Genomic DNA, 14,098 nt, shown 5'->3' with positions numbered 1-14,098 from the left:
AGTAATATATTGCTCAGTCTCTATATAGGAGGTCTTCACCCAGTTTATTTTGGAGTTCATTCCTAGTTTGATACCATTGTGTTCAGAGAAAATACTTGACACAATTTAAATTTCATATCTTATTAACACCTGTTTTGTGACTCAACATGTGGCTTATCTATGAGAATCTTCGATGTGCACTTGAGAAAAATGTGTATTCACCTTTTTTGGGGGGATGCAGTGCCCTATAAATGTCAATTAACCCCATGCAGTGTAATTCCACCTTTAAGCCTTTTGTATCCTTGTTGATTTTGTCTAATCGATCTGTTCTAATGAAAATGTGGTGTTGAAGACTCCAACAACTATTTGTTGCTGCCAGTGTTTTTAGATATGCTAACAGTTGCCTTATATTTTGATGCTCCTTCATTTGGTGCATATATATTGATGTGTTGTTTTCCTATACATTTGTCCCTTAACCATTATAAAGTCCATGACTGTCTGATTATCTTTTTAGGAGGAAGTCTATTTTGTCTAAGTATGATTGTCTCTGACTTGTTTTGGAAACCATTTGCTTGTAAGATTGTTTTCTAAGCTGTGTGGAGGTTCCTCAATCTGCTAAAAATGGAGCTTCCATATGATCCAGCAATTCCACTCCCAGGTATCTACCCAAAGGACACAAAAACATTAATTCAAATGGACAGCACCCCTATGTTTATTGCAGCACTATTTACAATAGGTAAGCTATGGAAACAACCCAAATGCCCAAAAATAGATGACTCGATCAAGAAGATGTGGTACATATACACAACGGAATATTACTCAGCAATCAAAAAAGATAAACTCATGCCATTTGCAGCAACATGTATGGAGCTGGAAGGGATCATGCTCAGTGAAATAAGCCAGAAAGAAAAAGAAAAATACCGGATGGTCTCACTCATAGCGGGAATTTAGAAAATCCAAATAAAGGATCAGGAAAAAGACTAATTATAATAAAGTAAAAATCAAAATCAACAAGCAACTATAAACCAGAGACACACTACAATGGGGAAAAGGCAGTAGGATCAAAACAAGGGTGTAGGATCAAAGCAAGGCAGTAGGATCAAGACAAGGGAATTTTATGGGGACTATAATCAAGATGAAAATGCATACATTGTACAAAAATGAAAAATGATGTAAAAATATATTTAAAAAAGTAAAAAAAAAGATTGTTTTCTAAACATTTACTTTGAGGCTGTATTTATTTTTGGAGTTCAAATGGTTCTCCTGGACACAACAGAAAGTTGGTTTTGTTTTGTGATCCAGTCGATGGGTCTGTTGCTTTTGATTGGTGAGTTCTGTCCATTTTCATTATGGTGATTATTAATAAATGAAGAATTGCTACTGCCCTTTTGAATTCAGTTTTCTACCTACTTTCTTATCCTTTTTTTTTTTTTTAATTTTCTAGAGGCATGTCTTATTTATTTATTATTTGTTTGTTTGTTTGGTTTATACATGCACTGGGTACAGTCAGAAGCGCGGGAGGGTGAGAGAATTCACCAGAGCCAGAGCGGGGAGCAGAGCAGGCAGAAGGGCCTAAGTACACTGCTGAGGGGAGCAGCGGGCGGCAGGAGGGGTCTGCGAACCATGTGGGGCCCTCCTCCGGTGGCCGGGGAGCAGCCGGGGATCGAACCGGCGCCGCAGAGGCCGCGGGCAGCTTCGCAACCCAGCGCTCAACCGCTGCGCCACTGGGGAGGCCCTCTACCTACTTTCTTATTCAATTTTTTCTGTGGATTTTCTTCTCTTCAATGGAGATAGGATAACTCCTGTCAACTCCTTTTGTGCAAAGGTGCTGGTGGGGAGAGCTGGGTCATGTGATAGGAACTGCCCATATCCTTTCTCTCTGGGGCTTCAGCCTCAAGACTGCAGACTGTGTGCTGTCAGTGTGGTGCATGAGGTCAGATGTAGTGTTGAGGGGTAGGTGAGGGGAGCACAGGGAGTTGCCTGTGGGGGCGCACACAAGCTCCTCCACTTACACTTCCCCTCAGTCAAGGCTGTGTGTCTCTACACCATTCAGTTCTCCCATCTCCAGGCCACTGCAGAGCACCAGCCCTGCATTCTGTTACTTGTGCTTTGGTCTGTAACTCTAGACATTGCACTTGTTTTCACATGTTTATGCTTTTAAAGACCATTAGAAATTTTCCAACCCCTGTGTGGTATCATATGAAATAAGCTTTGTAGAAACATGGTATATTCCTCAAGCAGCACTGGAGCAGGAGTGCCTGGGATTGGTTGGGCAACATTCCTGACTATCAGTGTTGCAATCCAAACTTCACATGTACAGTATTAATTTTCTCCACTGAATATGGTGACTGCACACACGTGCCGGACCCTATACATTGTCCCCTGGTTATGTCAAGGACCTGCAGATTGGACAGAAGGCCATCTACCCGAGAAGAGTCCAGTTTTCATAGAATCAAAGACTTTAGATTATATAATTCAAGTTGCCTTACATTGAAGTAAACCAAGTCACAAAACCCAGAGTTCTCCCTCCTTGTTTCAGGGGTGTCTCAGCTTGTTCTTTAAAGAACTATCACTGCTAGTCAAACATCTGACTCTTTTCACAAAACCCAGAGTTCTCCCTCCTTGTTTCAGGGGTGTCTCAGCTTGTTCTTTAAAGAACTATCACTGCTAGTCAAACATCTGACTCTTTGATGAGTACACCTGGAGACTTTTCTCAGGCTCAGAGAGGATGGCAGTGTAGGGATGGATTCAAACCCAAAAGCCAAAGCTACACTGCTGATCACTTAATACTTTTTAAACCCTTACTTTAGCACAATATTTATAATAGTCCAATGCTGGTACCATTGTTATTCACATCAGTTAAATCCAACCACAACACAAGAGACCCAGACAGGCTTTTTGGCAGGCAGCACAGCCGAGGGTTAGAATAGCACCAAGCTTAGAAATTAGAGCCAGGCTTGAATCCTGAGCAATACTTACATGCTTTGCCAAGTTACTTACGAACTCTGTGCTTCAAGGGGTTGGCTATAGTCACCTCAAAGGGCTGTTAGGAGGCATAAAGGAGATCTGCACATCAAATGCTTGACATTCTACAAGGACTCAGAAGTTCTCTAATTTTGATTTTTAAAAAATTATTTTTTCTTAAGTTTAGTGTACACTGCTTAAAAAGTAGAAAATAAAACACAACCCCTCCCCCCCAACACACACAAAGAAAAAAGTAAAATGTGAATGAATTCTCAGAACAAAAATCTTTCAGGTTGTTCATTTTTGCACACTGCATGTCTTAGTTTAAATAAGGCTCCTTTGCAGTACAAAATCAATCTTTAGCGTTTTCTGTCCTAGTTGAAAACCTGCTGGTCTCTGGCAACAGAAACTGAACTCCAGCTAGTTTAAACACAAAAGATCATAAAGAAATTGGGGAAGAGGTTTCAGGGGACATAAGCACAGAATAAATTGGGTCTTACTTCGGGCTCTTCTTTGTTCCTTCTTTGCTTCTTTTCCTGCCAGCTTCATTGTTTTTCCCCACAGAACGCTGACTTTCTCTACACCAAGAAAACCAGCTGCTCAGAATTTTCCAGCTTTAATATCCTACAGTTCCAGTCATTAGAACAGGAAAAACTTGTCTTAATCATAAAAGGCTAAGGATTCACTCCTAGAAAAAGGCACTCAAGTATGGGCAAGAAGTTTTAGAATACAGCAGCTTCTCGTACTGGGGATGAGAAGGGGTGTCCCTAACTTACTGCCTAGAGGAGGGAGTAGTAGGCAAAACAGTAGAGGTCATTATATCTTCCTTTCCCCTCCAGGCCTAATGAGAAACCAAAATCTGCTTTATCTCAACTTAGGCTCTGTAAAATAGCATCACATTGATAGAGCCTAAGGGTTGGGCGAAAGCACCATAACTCTAGAAAAGCCAATTCTAATTCATGTGAGTAATCACAATTACTGAACATAATATCCACAGTAAAACAGGAAGGTGTAAGCAGGTTATCGAGGCTCGTAACGACTTGCTTTACAAACTTCCCAGTTCACCCAATTTCCAGTTCTGTGAGGATCCTGAATTTTATTCCCAGTTTTAGGGATTTTTTTCCCCTAAAACAGAAATCTTCACCAGAAGAAAATAATGCATTTGCAGATGCTAACTGACATTGTGTTGTGTTGCATAATCCATTTGTATTCCTGCAGCATCTCCCCAGTGCATTGTCCTCAAGCTCTAGTCATTTGCCTGTCAGCCCTCAGGCGAGCAATAGCTGAGTAGCACTTGTACTATTATTGCTACATTTTTTTTTTTTGCAAACTTTAATGTCCACTTTAATCTTATGCTTTTCTTTGATACGCCAGTTACATTTTTCCTAGTGCAAAACAACTAAACATAAGTTAGACCATTTGCCACTTACAGTTATTTTGCTTTCCTTTCCACTTTGGGAAACACTGCTATGGTAGAAAATCACAGGCATTTACTTGTTCATAAATGCAAGAAATTTTATCTGAATTGCACTTGTTTCTCTTATAACTTGTTTTGATAGGAAAAAAAAAATCCATTTTAGGGTGGGAAAAAACATTCTTTGTCCTTTAGCTCAGAAAGGGGGAAGGAATTTGATTTCTCCAGTATGGTTTTGGTTCCTGTATCTTTTTGATATGTGCCATCCTCACAGGTGGTATCTCATTGTGGTTTTGATTTACATTTCCCTGATTATAAGTGGTAATGAGGATTTTTTCAAGTTATGAAATTTGGATTTTATGCTTCTAAGTGTTCTTTGTGTCCGGCCACTAGAATCTGTTCTGTTTGAGGGTCAGTTCATAATTGCTCACAGATTTCCTCAAACAACTTGAACTATAAGTCCTCTACTCTTTGTCCTGGGTCTGTGTGTTGGAGTATAACTTTCACACACAGGAAGTGTCCAACTCAGTCTTCACTTCAGGCTTGCCAAGGCCTCAAGATCTGCAAGAGGTGAGAGATCTGTCTAAGCATAAACAAAGCTCTGCACAAAGTGTAGTTTTCTAGACCCAGAGGGATGTATCACACTCATTTTTCTTAATTATGGTACCATTCTTTACAATGTTCTTTTGTGATTTATAAGATCTCCCCCTTCAGATGTTGTCACCACACCCCACCCATCACCCATGTACCCACAGTCCAGCACCATATCCTCTGTGTTCCCTTCTCATTTTGATATCATCCTTGCCCTTTTGCCTCTAATAACCTCAGTTCTATGGTCAGATTTCTAAGATTTGTTATTTGTTTGGTTTTATCTGCCCCTTAGTTTCTTCTTATTTCTTCTTAAGTGACACCATCTGGTATTAGTCTTTCTCCTGACTTATTTTACTTAGCATAATCTCCGCCAGTTCCATCCATGTTGTCACAAATGGCAAGAGTTTTTTTGAAAGTTGAGTAATATTCCATTGTGTATATATGCCACATCGTCCTATTCCACTCATCTGTATTTGGGCACTTAGGTTGTTTCCACAGTTTGGCTACTGTAAATAATGCTGCAGTAATTTGGAGTGCATATTTACCTTTGAAATAGTGTCTTTGTTCTCCACGTAGATACCTAAGAGTGGAATTGCTGGGTCATATGGCAGATCCTGTTGTAATATTCTAAGAAAACTCCATACTGTTTTTTCCATAGGGGCTGGGCCAAGTCTTCATTCCCACCAACAGTCTAAAAGGGTTTCTTTACCTCCATGCCCTTGCCAGCACTGGTTTTTTTGTCTTTTGATATGGGCCATCCTCATAGGTGTCAACTGGTATTTCATTGTGGTTTTCATTTGCATTTCCCTGAATATAAGTGATAGCGTTTTCTCATGTGCCTGTTGGCCCTTTGTATGTCTTTGGAGAAGTGCTCTTCTGCTCATTTTTCGATTTTTGTTGAGTTGTATGAGGTCTTAAAAGATCTTTTATTGGCCCCTCGTTGGATGTATGGTGTGCACCCATTCAAAAGGGTGTCATTTTATTTTAGTGAAACTTTCTTTCGCTGTGCAGTTTTTGTAGTCCCAATTGTTTATACTCTCTTCTTTCGCTTGCTGTTGGAGACAAATCCACAAAAACATTTCTGTAGCTTATATCGTTGAGCAGTTTGTCTGTTTTCTACGTATTTTTTGGTTTCAGGTCTTACATCAAACTGTTTTATCCATTTTGAGTTTTTGTGTGTGTGTATGGTGTGAGATAGTGATCTAGTTTCATTCTTTTGTATGTAGGTGTCCAGTTTTTCCATACACCAGTTATTGAAGATACTTCCTTTCTCCAGTGTATATTCTAGCTCCTTTGTTATAGATTGTCCATATAGATGTGGATTTATTTCTGGGCTCTCAATTATATTCTATTGTTTTGTGTGATTATTTTATCTCTGTATCACACTGTGTTGATTAGTATAGCTATGCAGGATTGTTTGAAGTCTGGGTGTGTGATACATGCCCCCCTTTTGTCAGGATAGCTTTGGATATTCAGGATCTTCCGATGGTCCATATAAATATCGGAAATGTTTATTCTGTTTCTTTGAAAATGCCATAGAAACTTTGACAGAAATGCATTGCATCTGTAGATTACTTTGGATAAGATGGCCATTTTATGAATATTAATTCTTACAATCCATGAGTGGGAATATATTTCCCTTTCTTTGTGTTTTATTTCTTTTGACAGAATCTTATGGTTTTCTTTGCATTAGTCCTTCACCTACTTTGTTAAATTTACTTGTAGGCATTTAAGTCTTTTGATGCAATTTTAAGTGGGATTGTTTTCTTGATTTCTTCCTCTTCCAGTTTGTTGTTTGCATATAGGAAGGTAATTGATATTTGTGTATTGATACTGCAAACTGCCACTTTTTTTTTTAAAGATTTATTTATTTATGCATACAAGAACTGGGTCACAAGCCAGAGGTATGGGGGGTGAGAAGATTCACCAGAGACAGAGTGGGGAACAGAACAGGCGCACCAATTGAAATACTCTGCTGAGGGGAGCAGTGGGTGAGACAGGAGAGGTCTGCCGCACCATGTGGTTAGCACCCTGGCCAGGGATCGAACTTGAGCTGCAGTGGCTGTGGACAGCTTCACAGGCTGCCTCTTAACCCCTTGCGCCATCGGGGAGGCACGCAACCTGCCACTTTGCTGAACTGATTCAGTTAGTTTCTTAGTAGAGTTTGTAGGTTTTTTTTCTTTATGTGTTTTGTATTGTCTGCAAGTACTTGTTTTGCTATTTGGATTCCTTTTATATCTTTCTGTTGTGTAATTGCTCTAGCTAGGATCTCTGTAACTATGTTGAATATTAGTCGTAAAGTGGATATCCTTGTCTTTCACCAGATCTTTTTGGAAAAGTTTGCTTTTTTACCATTGAGAATAATGTTAGCTGTGGGTTTGCCATATGTGGACTTCATTGAGCTGAGCTTTGTTGTCACAGTTTTTTAAAAGCCCCCTGTGGACATGATTCTCCTGATCCTAAAGTTTACGGCTAAGTTCTTGCTTACTCCAACTGGCGGTGCAACCTCAGTAGCTGTAGGGTCAAAAAACTACTGATTCTTTTTCAATAAATTTTCCCATAGAGTGACTCTGAGTGAGAACTCAGACATGACAACATTCTGAAAGTGGGGCTTTTGCAGGGAGCTGTGAGACAGGTTAGTTAAATATAGACAATACTTTAAGAGGAGATATTTTGAAGTGCTCTCAATTAGATATACTTCCTCTGGTGGCTGCAGGGATTCCGGTTTTCAAGCCTGTTATGGAGTGGGGAGTGGACGAGTAGATGGAGTTAAAATACCAAAAAAAAAAAAAAAAAAAAAAACACCCAAAAAACAAAAACCAACCAATTACTGTTCATAGCAAGATTCACATTTCTCTATGCCTTTGTTAAACTTCCAATTTTTTGGCCAATGTTTTTGTTGCTTTTAATGCACCAGCAGAAGAATGGATGTCTTTGTTTCATCATTCTTGTAAGTCCTGGCTCCTTCACCTCTTGCCAATCTCTTTTTCATTTCCTCATTTTTGATGGGAGATGAGCACAAGATGTTCTTCTATTAAAAGAGACAACATCATCCATTTCCATGCTACGAATATGGTGGGAAATGTGAACTGCAGAGCAAATGTGCCAACCAGCAAGGACAGCTATGATTTACCTCTGTTGATAGCCGCTATTCCAGCCAATGGCCCAGAGTTGTCAGGTCTCTCAAGTGATTATAGTATCGGCAGTTCTAGCATTTTGAGATTTCCAAATTTTAAATGGCAATTACTTCAATTAAAAAAAAAATGCTGCACAAAAAAATAACTCACTCACAGCAGAAAACTGGTTTGGAGCAGCTAGAGTCTTATGGATCACATCCCTACTTTGTGAACTTTTCTTACCAAATTAGTGTACGATGTTCAACAAACCTCCTTCAGATTCTATTAGTTCAAGACAATATGCTGTATGCTGCAGAGTTGAAAGTGACTTGCTGCCCCAGGCAAACATTCCCTTCTCTCAGCTATTGTGGTACTTGATGGTCAAGCAGTGGAAGAACATTTTTTTTAGTCACTGCCCTGAATAAAGGGCACCTTTACTCCCAGTTGTTAGTTTTAATTATCCCCAAACAAGATATCCTGAGAGTTGTGCTGAAGAGGCTCATTTTGCAGTCCCTCTGTCTAGGCAATTGTGTATGTGTGGTTTGTAGGCACATGGTGATTTGAAGGTTGGGAAAGGAAAAGAAAGTGAAAGTTGCATAAACCCTTCTGGGGCCAATGGACGGTCAAATTCTGATCTGATGAAAAGCACTGGAAGCAGAATTCCATGGATGCTTCTTTCTTGGTTTATTCATTTACATGGGGGAGCATAACAGAAGTTTCCTGAAAGTGTGCATTAGAGGCAAATTTGAGACCTCAGTTTCTAAAAAGGTCTTCATGAATCTTTGTACCTGATGGCAAATAGGGAGGTAAGAACATCTGTTTCTTTCAAAATCTTGAAATCTTGTTGGTGCTTATTTCCCCCTCCCTGGTAAAACTGAGTTCCACTTTCTTCTTTAGGTTTCCAAAATACTGGTGGCTAATAACTTCTGTTCTTCCAAGTTTTGAAGAGGGTTGTGGCTTAAACAAAAAAATTCTTTCCTGTCAGGAGCATGCAATGTTTGATGTGTTCGACTTGTCATTTTTATTCATAAGGATAGCTATTATTTTTTTATATAAGTAAGAATTATAAGTTACAATTAATTTCTCCCTACAATCTCCTTCCCACCAAAGGTTAAAAAAAAGATAGAAAGGAGGACTAACATAACAATATAAACATAATGCTGAAACCAGGGCTACAGTAGGAACACTTATGTTATTGCTGTTGTTGCTGTTGTTGCCTGACGCCCAGAGAGCAGGGGTCAGAACTGCATGAGTTCAACACGGAGAGGAAGCACCCCCATGCTAGGTAACGGAAGCCGTGGACTCTAGATTTTTGGCAAACAGATAAACTGCTAGGTGTTGGGTACATCATCCACACAGACTCTGACAAAGATTTAAAGCAGCAGTTCATGGGCCTATGTAGCCCACAATCACATTTTAGTTGGTCCAAGTAAGGAAATCTGGATTTTAGCTTCCTTGGAACTGTTGGCACATGATTGTGGCTGGCAACCCTCTAGGGCCTCGAGCAGCAGGAACCTGTGTCATAGAAACAGGCAAACAGCATGCACTCTGCATCCAGCCTGGCCGCTAATGGCCACTGAATTTGTAATTTCTGGGATGTAGTTTAAGTTTTAAAAAAGTAACAACAACAACAACAACAACAACAAAAGCAATTCCTATTCATGATAGAAAAACCCTACTTAAGTCAGAAAGAATTAAAACATTTATTGGGCATAAATATATTACATATACACTACAGATACAGTTAGGTATTACATAGAGCATAGTATTTGCAAAATCTATACATTAAAATTGATATGGCAGTTTTAATACAATGTATATGAAATAGTCTAAAATTTACAATACAGGAAAACATGGTTATTGTTTCTCCTAAAGTTGAAAAGCTTGGAATGTATGTCCAACAGTGAGGTAAAACATTTTGTTTTTCAATTTAAAGAATTGTGCAAGGATAACATTCAAACACATTCAATTAGGGCACTTTTCAATTTTTGACAGGAATACTGAATTACTGTAGCCAACAAAACAAGGTTAGAAAACGCCAACATTTCAAGTTGATAAGAACAAGGCAGATAATATGAAAAAAACTTTTTTAAAAAGTTTTTTTTTAAAAAAAAAAAATTTCTTTGAGGACAAAGAGCAGTTTGCTTCACGACTGGAATTTCTTGACCCAGGGATGAGTTTGACATACAGAGCATCAGAAAGCCACTCACTCATTCCTACATAATGCAAAAAGGCAAAGAGATAAAGTTAATATAACACTTTATTTTATTGTTCGTGTGTAATGGCAATATATATAGTTATATATCAATATCACATATACATATCTGTGATAGAAACAGTGCCAGACAGAGTAATAATTTTTCGACTGAAGGGATATAATGAATACCAAATAATGGAGAGCAATAAAATAAAGTGCCGTCAGCTAGTGTTTCACACACTGTAGCTTTCTGGTGGTTAAACATCTACTACGAAACCTCAAAAGATCGAATATTCATAGCAATTTTGGCCTAAATTATTATTTCATTTAAAAAATTTCAACCAATTTAGAGAATTTCTTTATAGCAGCAGTTAAGAAGTGTTTCAAAAGAGAGACACCACTCCCTCCCGCCCCCCCCAAACAGGGTTCTTGTACTCGGTTGAATGTTCATTGCTAAAAAAAAAAGCCTTTTCTTCCTAAAACATTTGCATGAAACTGTTTCAGAAAAATGCAGATGCAATGCTATAGAGGGTCATAATACACATTTAAATAGAGGAATGAGTTTTGGAAGGTCAGAACTTTGGCAAAAATATATTTACCTTGATGCCACCCATTTGCAAGTCTAATTAAACTAATTATTGTAGTCAATAATAAAATACAGAACTCTCTAGTAGGTACTACATTAATATAGGCACACAGAATAATTCATTGATCTTAGCAGTTTTTTTTAAGAGATGATTATGTTTTTTTGGGTACATGTAAACGTTTCAATCACTGATAATGGATACTTTTTTGGCATTTAATGCACTAGATGCTCTTATCTCTGAAAACATAAGAAAATGTCAGAAGATTGATAATACTACAGATATTGCCAAATAACAAGACTGACCTAAAATTACAAAAGTATAAAGCACAAAAAAAAAAAAATAACATGCTACAAGGGAAAATTAGTACATAAGTACATTTAAAAAATTTTACAATAAATAAAGATTGCACTGTAATTGGCATTTAAAGTACTGTATGCAGAATATAGTATAAATAAACCAAAAACAAAATAATGTTGGTTTCCCCATGACTTTGGTATGGGAATAATATAAGCTAGAACAGGATATTGAATCTTAGACAACATAGGCACAAAATAGCTATGATCAAGAAAAACCAAGTAGCAAAAATATACAAAAACAGAAGCAGGGGGATACACTGTGTCTGTTGCACCCTTTTGGAATATATTTGCACCTCCAACTCTTAAATGTCCCTGAGGTACTTCATATGGACTTCATATAAATAATCCAATGACTTTGGGTTAAAATTGATTATCTCATGACTCAAAATAAACATGCAAGAGTAACACTTTGCACTCCAATAGCACCTGTTGATCAAGGATCTCAAAGCACTTACAAACAATAGAATCCCCATTTTATTTTATTTTATTTTTAATGCATGGGAAAACTGAGGCACAGAGAGGTAAAGTGACGTGTTCAGGTCACGCAGCAAGTTAGTGACAGATCCAGGGAGAGAATCTAGGCTCCTTGACCCCCAAACACCCTGTGCTTACCACCAAATACCATTTCCTCTCCACATATGGCCAGGTCAACCCCACAGAAATAAGGAACTGCAAATTTAGATGACTCTCTTTTGGGTTTACCAGTTTTCATTTGCTGTTAGATTAGTATTATATGCACTGAATTAAGGTATTCAAATTCAATCACTTCATCGATACCTCAAAGAACGGCTTAAAGATCAACCTTTCAAAAACAATGAGCTAACGTGTAAGAAGATTGCTCACAATTAGTGTAAATCATGGACAATGGGCAGAGGCACTAAACTGTCACCAGTTCTTGTCATATAATTCTGGTCAATCATAACAGAATATAATAACTCTAGTGATTAGATTAGAAGTAGTTATATACAAAGACAAACAAACAAGTTAAAGCAGCTTTTAAATAGCTGAACAAGGAAACAACTAACTATTGCACAATGCCCTCTTAAAGTTACTGCTATGAATCCACGTGGTAAAAATCTACAATGCTCCATAATTTATAGGTGCATTTTGGTTACTTGATTTCTTAGAGACAGGTAGCTCATAGTGTTAAAATCATAAGAAGTACAGGCTATTAAAACATTTTAGATTAAAGTACACATTTTTTGATTCAGATGAGCTAAACACAGTTAAATAACTGAGTGACAAAATGGTTTGTTTACGGCAGCTTTATCTGAGTGAACCATCTTCTGCATGTTGTTGCTGTGGCGGCTGTTGTTGTGTGGTAATACTCTGACAATACTGAAATCCTAGCCCTGTCACTACACACTGTGATTCACGTTCACAGACACAGATGATCAGACATAGTAAGTGACTTGGTGAATATAAATTACTAGACTGTAACATGGAAAAAAAAAAATCAAAGGTTTGCAAAAGACATCAGTGAAAATAGAATAAAGGCAAATCTGGAAAATTTCAAGAAAATGTAAGAAAGCTATCATTTGGTATCTCGTTTGCTTTTCTTCTTGTTCTTCCTTTTTTTTTTTTAATCCAGTTTAATCTCTTCCTAGTTTTGCATTTCAAAAAGGTGCACCAAAACACTGATATTTTTTTCCTAGCTAAATCTGTAAAACAAGAGAAGTATATAAATCAAAGAACAAAAGGGCTTAAAAAGGGGGAGTATCTGAATAAATGTGTGTATTAAAATGTGTAGCATTAAATTCATACCTCTAGTTTTGTTGGGTTTGTTTACTTCATTAAGAAGTACTGTAATATAAAGGCAAATAAAATGGACAAAGTTGCAAAGCCAACCACAATGAGGGCTGCAAACTGTTCATCAGTAGGCATCATGTTCTTCATTTTGGGATCATCTAAGCTCCCATTGTCCCTAGAAAGCATGACCTCACTTCGTTGTAATACAAAAGCTGTCGAGGGGCTGAAAGCTCCGCATAGCTCCTGAGAGGTGTCCAGACAGCGCCGGCACGCACACACACGGAACCTGTAGTCTGTGTTGGTCTGGAGGCCTGAGATTTGGAATGTGGCTTCTTCTCCCTTGTACACCTTCAAGAAAGGAAAAATTCTGGTCAATTAATTTATAACAATACTATGATCTTCAAAGTAATGGTATGACACTGAGGAGTTGTTGGTATCCCAACCTTACTCTGAATGAGACGTAAGATTCAGTGATTCTGAGAATGATAGGAAATAAGTCACTGACTAAGCATACATTTGATATTATAAAGATGAATTTAGGCTATAAATCAGGAACTCGAAAACTACCAGTTTACATAGAGATTATTATCCTTTGAATTAACAGGTGTCTCTGAGGGAGGATGGTGGTAGGAGGTCTCACAAGGTTCTTCTATCAAAGTGATGCTAATGTTCAAAAAATTTAAAGGAAATCATACTCAGATTAAAATTACACAGGAATTTATGGTTTATATTAGAGTCAGTGAACAGAGACCAGGAAAAAAATACAGCTGAAACCCCACATTAATAAGAGCCTTTCTATAGGAGTGGCATCGAACTAGCATCTGTAAAGTGCTTAAACCATCTCTGGTACATAGTAATTGCTTAGCAAATATTAACTGTTATTCTTACTTGCAAGAACTTAAAAACAACTCTAAATATATTCTTAAAACACAGACATCAAAAGAGTGACAGGTACGGTCATTTTCAAACAACAGGCCACCTCAGTAGAGCTGCCAATAATACAAATACCCCAGAAAAATAAAGGGAGTATTTCCAACAATCTCAACTTTGTCAGAAACACTCACCAGCTACACAGGATTAGTGACAATCTACAACTGTGTCATGTTTGTAAAGCGCAGTGTGTCACCTTCTACCAAGAAGCAGGG

The 14,098-nt window shown here is 38.0% G+C and overlaps 1 protein-coding gene across 8 annotated transcripts in view; it reads right to left on the bottom strand.

Annotated features, from left to right (window-relative positions):
* Nucleotides 1–9,743: 9,743 nt before the first annotated feature.
* The window catches only part of FNDC3B (fibronectin type III domain containing 3B), a 316,053-nt gene continuing 311,698 nt past the window's right edge, over nt 9,744–14,098 (bottom strand). For all 8 annotated transcript variants that reach the window (XM_037525111.2, XM_054700361.1, XM_054700362.1 and 5 more), the window contains one exon: nt 9,744–13,301. In XM_037525111.2, coding sequence (XP_037381008.1) covers nt 12,990–13,301 — 312 coding nt within the window. In that variant the 3' untranslated portion in view covers nt 9,744–12,989. The remainder of the gene's footprint in view (nt 13,302–14,098) is intronic.

The sequence above is a fragment of the Talpa occidentalis genome, unplaced genomic scaffold, assembly GCF_014898055.3.
Source record: "Talpa occidentalis isolate TD23 unplaced genomic scaffold, MPIMG_talOcc4v2.1 talOcc4.4, whole genome shotgun sequence".
NCBI lineage: Eukaryota > Metazoa > Chordata > Mammalia > Eulipotyphla > Talpidae > Talpa > Talpa occidentalis.
This window is presented reverse-complemented; position numbering and strand designations above follow the sequence as displayed.